This window comes from Theropithecus gelada, chromosome 17, assembly GCF_003255815.1.
Source record: "Theropithecus gelada isolate Dixy chromosome 17, Tgel_1.0, whole genome shotgun sequence".
Classification (NCBI taxonomy): Eukaryota; Metazoa; Chordata; class Mammalia; order Primates; family Cercopithecidae; genus Theropithecus; species Theropithecus gelada.
This window is the reverse complement of record NC_037685.1, coordinates 52,647,217-52,662,553: the sequence shown is the minus strand read 5'-3', so window position 1 is coordinate 52,662,553 and position 15,337 is coordinate 52,647,217. Positions and strand designations below refer to the sequence as shown.

General features: G+C 44.5%; 1 protein-coding gene and 1 non-coding gene across 2 annotated transcripts; one reads left to right on the top strand and one right to left on the bottom strand.

The window, feature by feature from the left end:
* Positions 1-745: 745 nt before the first annotated feature.
* On the bottom strand, positions 746-817 carry LOC112611175. Its single transcript, XR_003116560.1, has one exon. It is a non-coding gene; the product is annotated as a small nucleolar RNA SNORD27 (small nucleolar RNA).
* Positions 818-1,701: 884 nt separating this feature from the next.
* SAP18 (Sin3A associated protein 18) lies at positions 1,702-10,290 on the top strand. Its single transcript, XM_025364014.1, has 4 exons — positions 1,702-1,863; positions 2,069-2,178; positions 8,280-8,402; positions 8,660-10,290. The coding sequence occupies exons 1-4, from the start codon at positions 1,735-1,737 to the stop codon at positions 8,814-8,816; spliced, it is 519 nt and encodes a 172-aa protein (XP_025219799.1). The 5' UTR covers positions 1,702-1,734; the 3' UTR covers positions 8,817-10,290.
* The last annotated feature ends 5,047 nt before the right edge of the window (positions 10,291-15,337 follow it).

The window sequence follows — 15,337 nt, the reverse complement described above, 5'->3', positions numbered from 1 at the left end:
CAGCTGCGCGATCTTGGCCCACTGCAACCTCCGCCTCCTGCCTCCCGCCTCCCGCCTCCCAGGTTCACACCATTCTCCTGCCTCAGCCTCTGGAGTAGGTGGGACTACAGGCCCCCGCCACCATGCCTGGCTAATTTTTTTTTTTTTTTTTTGTATTTTTGGTAGAGACAGGGTTTCACCGTGTTAGCCAGGATGGTCTCGATCTCCTGACCTCGTGATCCGCCCGCCTCGGCCTCCCAAAGTGCTGGGATTACAGCCATGAGCCACCGCGCCCGGCCGTTTTTATTTTTATTTATTTTTTGTATTTTTAGTGGAGCCGGGGTCTCATCGTGTTGGCCAGGCTTGTTTCAAACTCCTGACCTCAAGTCGGGAGTCAGGAGGTCAGGTGATCCGCCTGCCTCATCCTTCCAAAATGCTGGGATTACAGGCGTGAGCCACCACCACGCCTGGCCAGAGTTCCTAATTTTTGCCAATCTAGTGGGTGTGGCTTAAAAACCAGTCAATTTAAACTAATCATGGTTTTAATGCATTTCCCTGATTTGTAATGCGCTTGCGCACCTTACATGTTTGTTGACTCTGGATTTTGTCATTTCCAAAGCACCTGTTCAGTAATTTTATCCATTTTTCGATTGGGTTGTCTGTTTAGATCCTATATATTCTGGATAATTGCCTTTGTCAATCATATGTGTAACAAATTTCTCCCACTCTGTGGCTTTTTTCTCTCTTATGATGTATTTTTTTTTCCACTTTTCAGTCGTAAGATGATATCACTTTTAAGTTCAGTCATATACTTGGCATTTTGGGTTCATCATGGAGTTAGTTCATGACGGAGTTTTGAAGGTCAGATTATTTTTGTCCTAACCCAGTCAAATCAATTGCTTCTCGTTAGTTTTTTCTATCACATATTCCCACCCATAGGTCCTGAAGATATTCTAGAACGTTATTTCCTACAAGTTCTGGGTTTCCTGCTCGCATTCCGGTCTCTAAGCCGCCGTGTATGTGGCTGGAAGGATCGCTCCATGACCACGTACGCTGGCGGCGCCTCTTCCGGCTTACCTCAGGGGCGGGTATGGCGGACCTGTTCTTTTATCAGAAAGATCTATATTTTGGGGCCGGGCGCGGTGGCTCAAGCCTGTAATCCCAGCACTTTGGGAGGCCGAGACGGGCGGATCACGAGGTCAGGAGATCGAGACCATCCTGGCTAACACGGTGAAACCCCGTCTCTATTAAATACAAAAAAACTAGCCGGGCGAGGTGGCGGGCGCCTGTAGTCCCAGCTACTCGGGAGGCTGAGGCCGGAGAATGGCGTAAACCCGGGAGGCGGAGCTTGCAGTGAGCCGAGATCCGGCCACTGCACTCCAGCCTGGGTGACAGAGCGAGACTCCGTCTCAAAAAAAAAAAAAAAAAAAAGAAAGATCTATATTTTGCTAATAAAGGAACGTTTGGTGTCCAATAAGGTTTTCGTCATTACGCGTGAAAACGCCACCTTAAGCTTATTTCGCCTGTGAATATTTAAGGGAAAAAAAAACACCCCGGCAACCAACTGCCAGGCGACGGAGGCTCAGCTGCTCCTCCCCACTGAGGCCAGCACCCGCCTTTTCCCGAAGTCGCAACACGCAGGCGCGCCCGGCTCGCACGCCACGAACGGAAGTGCGCCTGCGTCAGGAGACGCCCCGCCCAGCCCCTGCCCGACTATAAAGTGTCGAGCTTCTCCTCGCGAGAGACTTTGTGCTCATGCTCGCTGCAGGGGTCGGAGGTCAGGGCGAGCGTCTCGCGGGCCGTAGGAGGAAGATGGCGGTGGAGTCGCGCGTTACCCAGGAGGAAATTAAGAAGGAGCCAGAGAAGCCAATCGACCGCGAGAAGGTGAAGGTCCCCTCCGCTTTGGGGTCCGGGAGGAGATTGGGGGTGGGCCCGGCAGGGTGCAGAGGCGCGGCCTGTGTGCGGGAGGAGACGGTGTTTTTGGTATCCGGACGGCTCGGAGGCCGCAACGCCTCGGGAACAGAGGTGAGGTCCGGGCTCGCAGCTGGTGTCTTTAACTTCTGCCGTTCCGTTTTTCTCTCGCCCTCAGACATGCCCACTGTTGCTGCGGGTCTTCACCACCAATAACGGCCGCCACCACCGAATGGACGAGTTCTCCCGGGGAAATGTACCGTCCAGCGAGTTGCAGATCTACACTTGGTGAGGAGGGCGGGGGCGGCTCGGACCCGGGCCGGGAACCTGGAACAACAGTTAATTGCCTTTGCCAGTGTGGAGTTATTCTCCTTGATTTAAATTTCATTCCTCCACTTGGGGCCTTCAGGCTCAACTTTCGGGAAGTTAGAAGTTTTTGTTGTTAGGTGAAAGGAGATTTGCCTTTATTGTAACGCTTTTGTGATTAATGTTGCAACTTTTGGGCGGTTAAGAATGCACAGACCCAAGATTGCTAGCACTGTTATGGCTGCTAGGTACAAAAGTGATAGGTAGATGATTAAGTTGTAGTACCCGCCCTAAAGGGACTCATGGTCAAATAAATTGCACTAGGACAGCATGGTAAGGGAGAGTGATGCTGTCGAGTGGTGTTTGTTATTCTCAAAGAGCATTTCCACGTAATATTAAGCCTTAGGTACCAAAGCACCAAAAGTGAAAAATAAACTACCAAAACCCGAGTTATTATCTAAGGGTTAATGGAAGAGCTTTTGGTGTGTGTTTAGTGAAGATGGTTCCTGAGTGTTCATCTCTTGGGTGTATCTCCCTACAAACTACTGCCGGCTTGTCTTTAGCGCTGCACATAACTCCTTGGATTGACACCATAATGGGTTTTTAATATAAGTAAAAGGTGTGTAACTGAAAAATATATGTATATGCTATATATATATGTGTGTGTGTATATATATATTTTTTCAGACGGAGTCTTGCTCTCGCCCAGGCTGGAGTGCAGTGGCGCCATCTCCGCTCACTGCAGGCTCCGCCTCCCGGGTTCACGCCATTCTCCTGCCTCAGCCTCCCCAGTAGGTGGGATTACAGGTGCCCACCACCACGCCTGGCTAATTTTTGTATTTTTAGTAGAGATGAGGTTTCACCATATTGACCAGGCTGGTCTCGAACTCCTGAACTCAGGTTGTCTGGCTGCCTCGGCCCCCCAAAGTGCTGGGATTACAGGTGTGTGAGCTACCGCGCCTGGCTTAAAATAAATTTTTTATTGCGATAAAAAGTTATATAACAAGCCATGCACGGTGGCTCATGCCTGCAATCCCAGCACTTTGGGAAACTGAGGCTGGCGGATCACTTTAGGTCAGGAGTTTGAGACCAGTCTGGTCGGCATAATGAAACCCTGTGTCTACTAAAAATGCAAAAATTAGCCTTGTGTGGTGGCATAGAATTGTAATCGCAGCTACTTGGGAGACTGAGGCAGGAGGATCACTTGAACCTGGGAAGTGGAGGTTGCAGTGAGCTGAGGTCGCGCCACTGTACTGCAGCCTGGGCGACAGAGCGAGATTCCGTCTCAAAATACATATGTGTGTGCATACGTAACAAAATTTGCCATGTTAACCATTTCTTATTTCTTGAGTCTCACTCTGTCGCCCAGGCTGGAGTGCAGTGGCGCCCATCTCGGCTCACTGCAACCTCTGCCTCCCGGGTTCAAGGGATTCTCATGCCTCAGCGTCCCCAGTAGTTGGGATTACAGGCGCCCACCGCCACACCTGGCTAATTTTTGTATTTTTAGTAGAGACAGGGTTTCACCATGTTGGCCAGGCTGGTCTGGAACTCCTGACCTCAAGCGATCCGCCCGCCTCGGCCTCCCAAAGTGGTGTAGGATTACAGGCGTGAGCCAGCATGCATGGTCATTAACTGTTTTTAAGTGTATAATTTGTTGGCATTAATAGCATTCAAATTGTTGTGCAACCACTATTTCTAAAAGTTTTTATCCCTCCCTCCAGCAGAAACCCTGTACGCCATCCTGCCTTGTTTTAATTTTTAAAGAGATGGAGTCTTGCACTGTTTTCCAAGCTGGATTTGAGCTCCTTGGCTCAACGAGCTGGGACTACAGGCACACACCACCATGCCCAGTGTGCTGGTAACCTTTTAAGGACACACCGTGCCTATTAAAAAATAATTTCCCATTCCTCCCCCGCCCCATCCCCTGGTAGCTTCTAATGTATTATCTGTCTATATATGAATTTGTCTATTCTGGATATTTCATTTCAGTGAACTCATTACAGTGTTTGTCATTTTGTGACTGGCTTATTTCATGGTGTTTTCGGGGTTGATGTTGTAGCATCCATTCAGCCTTGTCAAGACTGAATAATATTTCATTGTATGTGTGCATCACATGTACTCATCTATTGATGGACACTTGGATTGTTTCATCTTTTTTGCCATTGTGAATAATGCTGCTGTGAACATTGGCATACAAATGTGTTTGTGTCCCTGCTTTCAGTTATTTTGGGTATGTACCTAGGAGTGGATTACTGGGTCATATGTTAATTTTGTTTAAGTTTTGAGGAACCATCAAACTTTTTCACAGCAGTTGCACTATTTTATATTCCCCAGAATGTGTATAATTTAAAACTGTTTAAGCCCTGTACACTAGAGCTAATCCCTTGAATATTGGGACCTTACTTATCTTATTTGGAAGTGCTTGTTAAATTTATGTAGTAGTATGATACTTGTATTTAAGCATCACTCAAGGGTAAGTGTTCCAGGAAGTTTGATTTAGCTTATATGGAAGAACTGTTGAATAATGACTTCATGAAAATCTCTTTTCAAAAATTGAAGTGTATGTTTCTTCCAACAAATAAGAGTTCCTATTTGCCGGGTGCTGTGTGTGCTTAGATCCTGAGGGTATAAAGTCAAGAAGGTACTGCTCCTCCCTGTAGTCCTTTTATCAGGGAAAGCGGATGAATAGAGTGATTTTTAGGGTTAAGATGGCAGGGTGAGGTTGTTCCACAGACCACCTCCTCTGAATCAAGAAAAAAAAATTACAAAAAAAATCCTGTCCTGAACTACCTGTCCATAAATTGCAACCAAACAAAGAAGGAACAACCTTAAGTTATATCTCAAAATGGTGGCCAGAGATTCTGAGACTGGATGATTGGTAATGGGGGTAATGCAAAGGCCTGCCCTCACTCCCAGAAATAGTAATGAGGGAAAATTAGTTAACATATGCTGGAAATTCTCAATAGAAGTAGACTGTGAGGTTAAAGTAGGCAGCCCCAAGACAAGCTATGGAAAAAGGAGTGGGATTCCAGAGGAGCCCAGTGGAGGCAGGCTGTGCCCGCCAAAGTCAGTCATGGCTCAGCCAGAAAAACAGAATTGGGAGAGATGTGTTAAGAGATTTATTTCTGCTGGGCATGGTGGCTCACACCTGTAATCCCAGCACTTTGGAAGGCAGAGGTGGGCAGATCATGAGGTCAGGAGTTGGAGACCAGCCTGGCCAACATGGCAAAACCCTGTCTCTACTAAAAATACAAAAATTAGCCAAGTGTGGTGGCAGGCGCCTGTAATTCCAACTATGTGGGAGGCTGAGGCAGGAGAATTGCTTGAATTGCAGTGAGCCGAGATCGGCGCCACTGCCTCTAGCCTGGGCGACAGAGTGAGACTCCATCCCCCCCCCCCCAAAAAAAAGAGCTTTATTGCAAAGAATTGGCCTATGTGATTGTGGGGGCTGTCTAGGCACTTAATTGTCAAATCTGTAGGGTAGGTCTCAGGAAGGAAAGGCTGCTCTTAGGGCCTTTCAACTAATAGAATCAGGCCTACCCAGATGATATAGGATAGACCGTTGAATTTAAGGTCAATTGGTTATTGACTTTAATCACATCAATAAAGTATCTCACAGCAATACCTAGGTTAGTGTTCGGTTGAGTATCTGGGGGCTGTAGCTTCGTCAAGCTGACACAAGTACTGAACCCCACCCTGTCCTCAAGCTCCTGACTAGTGATGAAAAAGCAACACTTGGCACTCCAATTGTTGGTCTGGAAAGTTAGTCTTTAGAAGGTGGGAAGCTTGTGTAGGTTTCACACTGTCAGAACTGATAAAAGGTGTGATATAAATCCCCCAAACTCATTAAGAGCAAGACAATATTGAAAATATTTTTAGAAGGAAAAAATTATTTCTGGTATATATCATCATAAGTATGTACTCTGTATCAGAATACAGATTGAGCATCGCAAGTCCAAAATCTGAAATGCAGCAAAATCTGAAACTTTGAGAGCTGACATGACACCGGTGGAAAATTGCACACATAAGTTCTTGACACAAACTTCTTTTTTTTGAGAGAGTCTTGCTCTGTCGCCCAGGCCGGAGTGCAGTGGCGCAATCTTGGCTCACTGCAACTTCTGCCTCCCAGGTTCAAGCGATTCTCCTGCCTCAGCCTCCTGAGTAGCTAGGATTACAGGCGTGCACCAAACTTCCTTTCATGCACGAAATTACTTAAAATGATGTATAAAATTATATTCTGGCTGTGTATAAGGTATGTTTGAAACATAAATGAGTTTCTTATTTAAACTGGGGTCACAACCCCAAGATACCTTACGTATCTGCAGAAATTCTAAAATCTGAAAAAACTCAAAACACTTCCAGTCCCATGTATTTTGGGTAAGGATACTCAACCTGTAATTGATACAGAATAACATCAAAATATCAGGTTTAAAAAAAAAACAAAACTCACCTCTGAGACAGATAAACCAGTGTGACCTCAGGTTTTTTTGTTTTTGTTTTTGAGACAGTCTCACTCTGTTGCCTAGGCTGGAGTACAGTGGCACAATCTTGGCTCACTGCAGCCTCTGCCTCCCAGGTCAGGCGATTCTCTTGCCTCAGCCTCTCGAGTAGCTGGGATTATAGGCTACAGATGTGTGCCACCATGCCTGGCTAATTTTTGTACTTTTAGTAGAAACGGGGTTTCACCATGTTGGCCAGGCTGGTCTCAAACTTGAGCTCCTGGCCTCAGGTGATCCACCCGCCTTGGCCTGCCAAAGTGCTGGGATGACAGGCATGAGCCACTGCACCTTTAAAAAAAATGTATACTAGGTTATTTCTAAGATGCTTATATTGGCTGGGCGCGGTGGCTCAAGCCTGTAATCCCAGCACTTTGGGAGGCCGAGACAGGCGGATCACGAGGTCAGGAGATCGAGACCAGCCTGGCTAACACGGTGAAACCCCGTCTCTACTAAAAAATACAAAAAACTAGCCAGGCGAGGTGGCGGATGCCTGTAGTCCCAGCTACTCGGGAGGCTGAGGCAGGAGAATGGCGTAAACCTGGGAGGCGGAGCTTGCAGTGAGCTGAGATCTGGCCACTGCACTCCAGCCTGGGCAACAGAGCAAGACTCCGTCTCAAAAAAAAAAAAAAAAAAAAGCTTATATTTTAAAATATTTTTTCAGATTGTGTCCTATTAGTTCAGGGGACTATATGAAAGTTGCATTCAAATCAATATTTGCAGGGTAAGAAACTTTATTGTGACAAGAGCCTGTGCTTCATCCTAAGAAAATTTTGTATATTTCATTGGCTCTAGGACTCTTATCTGTTGTAAAACTTAAGATTCCATCTAAGAAAGAAGAAACACATCTGGCTGGGCACAGTGGCTCACGCTTGTAATCAATCCCAGCACTTTGGGAGTCCAAGGTGGGTGGATCACTTGAAGTCAGGAGTTCAAGACCAGCATGGCCAACATGGTGAAACCCTGTCTCTACTAAAAATACAAAAATTACCTGGGTGTGGTGGCGGGCACCTGTCATCCCAGCTACTCAGGAGGCTGAGGCAGGAGAATTGCTTGAACCTGGGAGGCGGAGTTGCAGTGAGCCAAGGTCATGCCACTGCACTGCAGCCTGGGCGACAGCACGAGACTCTCAAAAACAAAACATGTCAGTATAAAAATGCTTTCCTAGTACATTGATTCTAAGATACACTCCAATTTCAGAGATGCTAAAATGTGGAAGAGTACATGTCTTAGAACTAATGGAATACATATATTTTGCATATTTGGATTTATTTGGACTAGTTATCCTTAGGTAAATCACTGGGCCATAAGGTGTTGTGTAGCAACAGAAGATGGCATATGGAATCTCTGAAGTCCCTTTTAGCACTAAGAGTCTAATTAATTGAAATTTCCAGCAGTAAGGCTGGTACACGGAGTTTTTGGAGGCAAATAGTATTTGTAGCTGCTTTAAAAGTAAACTCTAGTATAAGACCCTGGCAGTTTCTAACGTAAGTCACAACTCATATATGTGATTAACGCATTGTCAGTATCCTTTTAATAATATTGCTGATGAAACAAATGTAAATATCTGTTTTTAAAAAAATCCAGGATGGATGCAACCTTGAAAGAACTGACAAGCTTAGTAAAAGAAGTCTACCCAGAAGCTAGAAAGAAGGGCACTCACTTCAATTTTGCAATTGTTTTTACTGATGTTAAAAGACCCGGCTATAGGTAAGTAACTTCTCATTTTTAAGTCCTGTAATATCTTTGTTTTTAGTATGTTTTAACTGATAGAGATCACTCCTTCAGTGAGTCTTATTAGTGGGAGAATAGGGTTTATACTCAGACCTGGTTTGGCTTAATAAAGTCCTTAAGTTTTGGAGCCGTGTTATAAAGTGATGGAGCAGATCCGGTGCCGGATTCACTTTGTAGCACATGCTGGGATTCACTGGTTTTGATCCATTAACAGTTGATTTTTCTTCTTGCAGAGTTAAGGAGATTGGCAGCACCATGTCTGGCAGAAAGGGGACTGATGATTCCATGACCCTGCAGTCACAGAAGTTCCAGATAGGAGATTACTTGGACATAGCAATTACCCCTCCAAATCGGGCACCACCTCCTTCAGGGCGCATGAGACCATATTAAATTCTATTTACAATTTCTTGAATTTATTTTTCCGTCAGTTATGTAAAATAAACTTACTTTTTCCTCCCCTGATTATTGCCATTAAGCCTTTAAATTCTAAAATTATAATGCATCATCTATTTAGGAATTAGATTCGGATGTGCTATTGTATGATTACTAACAGAAAGTCTGTATGTTTCAAGCCCTTCTGTAAAATATGAAGAAAAGTGCTCTTAGCATTCTGTGTAAAACTGTACTGTTAAATATATGTGTGTAATCAGCCTGAGTGTGAAAGTTAATGGAGGCCTGGGAACAGGGTTTATACTAAGTGGTGGAGGAGGGTATGGTTAACCCCAAAGGGGCAGAACAAGAAAGCCACGGGATTGTATGAAATCAAACATGAGTTTGTGGTGTAGACTGCTGTAAGCAGTTGGAAAGGACATGTGAGATTGAGCTCAAGTGGCAGCAGAGGCAGTTTGGAATAGCATAAGCTGAGGCAAGTTGAAGAAGCTGTGTTGGAAGAGATGGTGCTGCCTTGATCAGGGTACCATGACATAAAAGGTTGAAGAACTGGCACCACAATGAGGACTTATATTTTTAACGTGGGGAATAGGGCATTTTAAAGGCTGGAACCAGTTCAGAGGAAACAAGGGTTTCAGTAGAGGTAGAAAGGTTTACCTTGGAGATCTGCAAATGGAGGGAGGGGTGAAGGAAAAATCTTAAAGACCGAGGGAGAAGAGCCAAGGACAAGGTCAGGTTGAGTGAGTAGGAGGTATTCACGCACCTTCTTGTGTGCTAGGTACTGGCGTGCATCTGATTAGAGAGGCAGTAAAGCAATGATGCAGACCAGTGCAGCAAAACGTTTAAATCCTGATTGCAGCAGTGGCTCTGCAACCTTGGATAAATTATTTGAATCTTCATTTTGTAAAATAGAGATAATGGCCTATAGGATTGTCAAGGTTGAATATTTTAAAAGAGCTAAGAATAGTGCCTGGCAAATGAGAAAACAATAAATACTGGTTATCGGCTGTAAAGTGGTGTTAAAAGGAACTCTTCCATGGCACTATTCTCATTTTGAAGTTTATGAACAGTATGACAGTGTACTGTAAATTCCCTTTAGTTTGTTACAGTAGCCAAGTGAAAATGTATATCCCAAAATTAAAAAAAAAAAGTACTAGCAGCAATTAAATTGCACTAGTTTTATCTGGCACACAGAAAAACAGCCATTTAAAATCTAACGATTCTGTGGAATTGGTGTCCCTGTTAGTGGCAGAGACCAACCTGGAGCCTAGATCTGATGCCTCTTCTGTGCTGTGGTTTACCCCAAACCTTTAGGTTGTGTATTCATTCAGATTAGATAGAGTGGAGCCATAAAGTTAATTTACACCTAGCTTTTTGGAGAATAGCCATGATTAACTTCCTATTCGTGGGGGGAAAAACCCTATGATTTACTATGCAGATGAAGAGGGTAGGAACTAAATAAAGGACTTTGTAAGCCAAAGTGGTTGAGCTGGTTTGTCAAATTCCACCCCTTGCTTGGTTCCAACATGGAATGTTTCCTTTAAAGATTTCAATATTCCGGCCGGGCGCGGTGGCTCAAGCCTGTAATCCCAGCACTTTGGGAGGCCGAGACGGGCGGATCACGAGGTCAGGAGATCGAGACCATCCTGGCTAACACGGTGAAACCCCGTCTCTACTAAAAAATACAAAAAACTAGCCGGGCGAGGTGGCGGGCGCCTGTAGTCCCAGCTACTCGGGAGGCTGAGGCAGGAGAATGGCGTGAACCCGGGAGGCGGAGCTTGCAGTGAGCTGAGATCCGGCCACTGCCAGCCCGGGCGACAGAGCGAGACTCCGTCTCAAAAAAAAAAAAAAAAAGATTTCAATATTCCATTAAAAGTACAGTTAGAGAATACCTAGTAGAATTTATTGAATATAATGCTAAGAATCAAAAGACTTGTTTACCTCGGGCTTTGGTAGGTAAGTGTGGCTTTAATAACTGAGCTGTTTCCCCACATATAAAATAGAAATAGTCGTCATGACAGCGTCTTGCTCAGTTCTTTAGCGTCTGCCCTGGTTGCCTCATTGGCTCACAGGTATTTTGGAATTGACGTTTTCCGTCTGGAATATGTGTTATGGTACATGACATTGCCTATGTCTTTTTTTTCACGGTATACAAATACTGGGATGGTTATGCCCAGCTGATCACTGACTCAGGTAATGCTTTAGGTATCGGTTTTATGCATATGAGAGGCAGGTGTGAATGGGGGTAGAAAGAAACATTAGGCTAGGTTTAAGATTCTCCAAAATTGAACATACTAAATAAAGAGCTGAACTCGATATACCTCTTTCTTGTTCAATTAAACGCATTTCAGACTTGTTTTTGTGAAACAGAGAAGGCAACACTAAATCAAGTTTATAACTATGATTTAAGTGTTTACTTGCGCCAAACACAGATGGCTCCCAAGTTATCATAGTTGAATTTCAGATTTTTCAGTTTTGCGATGGAGCATAAGTGATAAGCCATTCACTACGGTCCTCAGCTTATTATGGGGCTACATCCCGATAAACCCAATGTGAACTGAACACATTTTAAGTAGAAAGGGCACTTCTGACAGGATATTTTCAACTCATGATGAGTTTATCCAGACATGACCCCATAAGTAAGGAACACTGATACTGTGCTGAGGAACAACTTTACCAGCATTATCTCATGTAACCACAACTGAGATACAGTGACTATAGTGGCCATTTATAGGTGACAATGAGGCCCAGATGGAGGGGCTACTTTAACAGCTCAAAAATGGGTCATTGGACCTAGGTAGCCAAAAATAGAGGACTGGTTGAAACATTTCCAGAAATAATGTTCTTTCATATTCAGTTTCTTATAGTCTGGCATCCACCCGCACTACACTGACACACTATTATTGCAGTGATGTTATCCCCTACAATTAGCAAGTTTTGCCTAGTTATCTAAAGTAGACCTCTTCTACTCAGTTTTTATACAAACTCAAAATGCCTCTCTTAAAAAAAAAATGACATGGTCATAGTTTCCACTTTGAATGTGTTAAGAGCAGCCAGATGTCTGCCTGTTCTGGTTTGTCTTCTATTAAATATAGGTTGCTTTTGCAAATAACTGATTTCCTGGAGTCTGCAAGGCACAAGCTTGAAGGAAGTTATGTTTATTGTGTTAGAAAGGATTAATCATGGCTAGGCAACTAATCTGTGAAGACAAAATCATGGATTCTCCCCCGTAAGACATCCTTAGGGGAAATAAGCTAAACATAAAAGTAATTTTAATACTAAAAAGTACTTGTAATAAGCAAAAGTCCTTAGCCTGGGAATGTTAATGCAGACTTTATTATAGGAAGGTGTAATGATATCCCTACCTCATAAAACTTGGGAGGAGTCAGTGAAACTAGGGGAGAGCCTGGGGGGCAGTGAATATTTAGTAAAGGTAAGCTATTTTAAAAAGAGGAAAAAGGTTTTTCTAGCCTCTTCAGTTTGCGCCTTCAGCTGTTTAGAATTTCTTGCTCTACCCATGGTACTATGTCAACTCAGTTACAACCAACTCACAAGAAAATTTAACCAGAATTTGGCCAGGTACAGTAGCTCACACCTGTAATCTCAGCACTTTGGGAGGCCGAGGTGGGCAGATGACCTGAGGTCAGGAGTTCAAAACCAGCCTGGGCAACACAGCAAAACCCTGTCTCTACTAAAAATACAAAAATTAGCCAGGCGTGGTGGCAGGCGCCTGTAGTTCCAGCTACTTGGGAGGCTGAGGCAGGAGAATGGCGGGTGAACCCGGGAGGCGGAGCTTGCAGTGAGCCAAGCTAGCACCAATGCACTCCAGCCTGGGCAACAGAACAAGACTCTGTCTCTAAAAATAAAAAAATTAATGGAATTTGATATTTGATGAAATTGAGCAATTTAAGAACGAAGTGGGCCAGGCACGGTGGCTCACGCCTGTAATCCCCGCACTTTGGGAGGCTGAGGTGGGCAGATCACGAGGTCAGGAGTTCGAGACCAGCCTGATCAACATGGTGAAACCTAGTCTCTACTAAAAATACAAAAACTAGCCAGATGTGATAGCAAGCGCCTGTAATCCTAGCTACTTGGGAGGCTGACGCAGGAGAATCGCTTGAACCTGGGAGGCAGAGGTCGCAGTGAGCCAAGATCTCGCTACTGCACTCCAGCCTGGGCGACAGAGGGAGACGTTAAAAAAAAAAAAAAAAAGAATGAAGTGAACCTCCTGAGGGATATTCAAAAATCCTTGAAAATTTTAGATGAGTGCCTATTTTATGCACCAGATGCTGTGAACCTGGCAATACCAAGATTTGACACAGATACGGATCCTTCCTCAAAATCTTACAATCTAGTAAGGAGGAAAAGGTGCAAATATTGATAAAAGGTGGACAGAAAAATGTCACAAGAAAGAATTGCTACTGAAACTGTGGTAGGATAATGGCAGGTTTTCTACAGATGGCATTTAAGCTTGTTCAGCTCCTTCAAGTGGAGTGGGGTCTACACTCCAGTAAAGGGCACAGCACGAACAAGAGGAAATGATGAACTCACAATCAGTAAAGCACTTACCTTTGGCAGGGGTTCCAGATAATTCTAAAGAATTGTAATAATCTAGGTGAGAATCAGGGTAGTGGCAGAAAGATGTTAAAAGACCCTCTGTAGGGCTTGGCAACCAACAAGACCTGGGATGGGAAATCGGACATGGAAAGTTAATCATTAAAGCCTCAATTTCCTCATTTGAAAAACTGGGTACCTACCTCAAAGAGTTAACTACACACATTAATAAATGTATAGCATTTAGAACCATGCCTGGCATTGTAAGATCTCAACTCTTTAATGTAATCACTAATTCACACAATAAACCTTTTAAACCTAGGTGCCTGGGTAATGGACAAAGTAAGCAAACAAGGTCCTTGCCCTCACTGAGCTTTTGTGGTCCAGTGGGGGAAACAAATATTAAATAAATGTATACCCAAATATTTTATTAAATCGAATTTATTAAATTCTACCAAATACTATGAAAGACGAGAATAAGGTGCTGAGAAAGAACTAAGGGGGAAGATCTCTTTTAAACCAGGAAGATAGGTAAAGTCTTTGATAAAATGATACTTAATCGGAGAGCATATTAGCCAGGGCTCAAAGTCTGAAGTAACACAAAACTCCAGCTAGCTCAAGGGCAAGGAGTGTATGCATCAACAGAAAAGTCCAGGGTGGAGCTAGCTTACTTCAGGCCCAGCTGATCCTTGAGCTCCACCACCACCTCAACTCTGTGGCAAGGGCTCCTCCACTCAGGCCGGCCCTCCCTTCGCAGCTCCAGCTGTACCTCTGCACCTCCAGAAGTGTGCTGCTCTTTCCCAGTACTTCCCCAGTCCCAGAATGGGCTTTCATTGACCTGACTTGACCGGTGTGGTCAGAAGTTGTGATGCTGCTTGGTTGAGCCTGGAGCTGGCCTGTAAGTTCTTAAGGGCAGTAGTGCGGGGCAGACAAAAACATCAAGTATCCACCAATTAAGGATGAGGGAGTGTTAGCAGAATGGGTGGGAAAAAGTATTCCAGGATGAGAGCAGCCTGTGTGAGGCCCGGGGGCAGGAAGAACGGAGGAGTGGAAGAGGGTGGTGTGGCTGGAGCACAAGGGGCAGGAGGGAGAAGCAAGCTGCGGTCAAATCACATAGGGCCATGTAAGCCAAAATTAAGATCTTGGATTTCATTTTAAGAGCAGTGGGAAGACACACTTGAAATATCCCAATGTCTGAAGCTTGACAAGCTGGAAGCATCAGTTCTAAGAAACAGAAACTAGGGTCATAGGAGGGAGGTGGTAAGGGTTAGGGAAATATGATTTGGACAAACTGAGGGGCCACCACTAAACAAGTGGTGCTCCCTTGCAGACAATCAGAAATGCTTAACAGTCTTTATTGCCCACTGATGTGGTTTGACTGTGTCCTCACCCAAATGTCACCTGAATTGTAGTTCCCAGAATTCCCACAAGTCGTGGGAAGGATGCAGTGGGAGGTCACTGAATCATGGGTGTGGGTCTTTCCTATGCTGTTCTCATGATAGTGAGTATGTCTCCCAAGATCTGATGGTTTTATAAAGGGGGGTTCCCCTGCACATGCCCTCTTGCCTGCCACCATGTAAGACGTGTCTCGCGTCCCACTTCGCCTTCTGCCATGATTGTGAGGCCTCCCCAGCCATGTGGAACTGTGAGTCCATTAAACCTTTCCTTTATAAATTACCCAGTCTTGGGTGTCTTTATTAGCAGTGTGAGAACCGACTAATACACTCATCTTTAAAAAACCTCTTCACTACATAACCTCTTCTAGCTACTGCCTGTTCTCTTGCCTCCCTTCTTTAGCAAAACTCCTCAAAAGAGCTGTCTGAAGCCACTGTTTTACCTCCTCAGCTGTTTTCTCTTCCATTCACTACAGACTTCTAGTACCAGCACTCCATAAAAATTAATCAGTGTTGTCAACATCAACTTTGCCAAACCCAACAGTCAATTCTCAGTCCTCTTTTTACTTGAAT

Excerpts from the sequence above, each read along its gene's own strand:
- SAP18 (XM_025364014.1), top strand. The coding sequence starts at position 1,735 with ATGCTCGCTGCAGGGGTCGGAGGTCAGGGCGAGCGTCTCGCGGGCCGT. Across the intron at positions 1,864-2,068 it reads AGCCAATCGACCGCGAGAAG|ACATGCCCACTGTTGCTGCG; the intron begins GTGAAGGTCCCC and ends TCTCGCCCTCAG. Across the intron at positions 2,179-8,279 it reads GAGTTGCAGATCTACACTTG|GATGGATGCAACCTTGAAAG; the intron begins GTGAGGAGGGCG and ends AAAAAAATCCAG.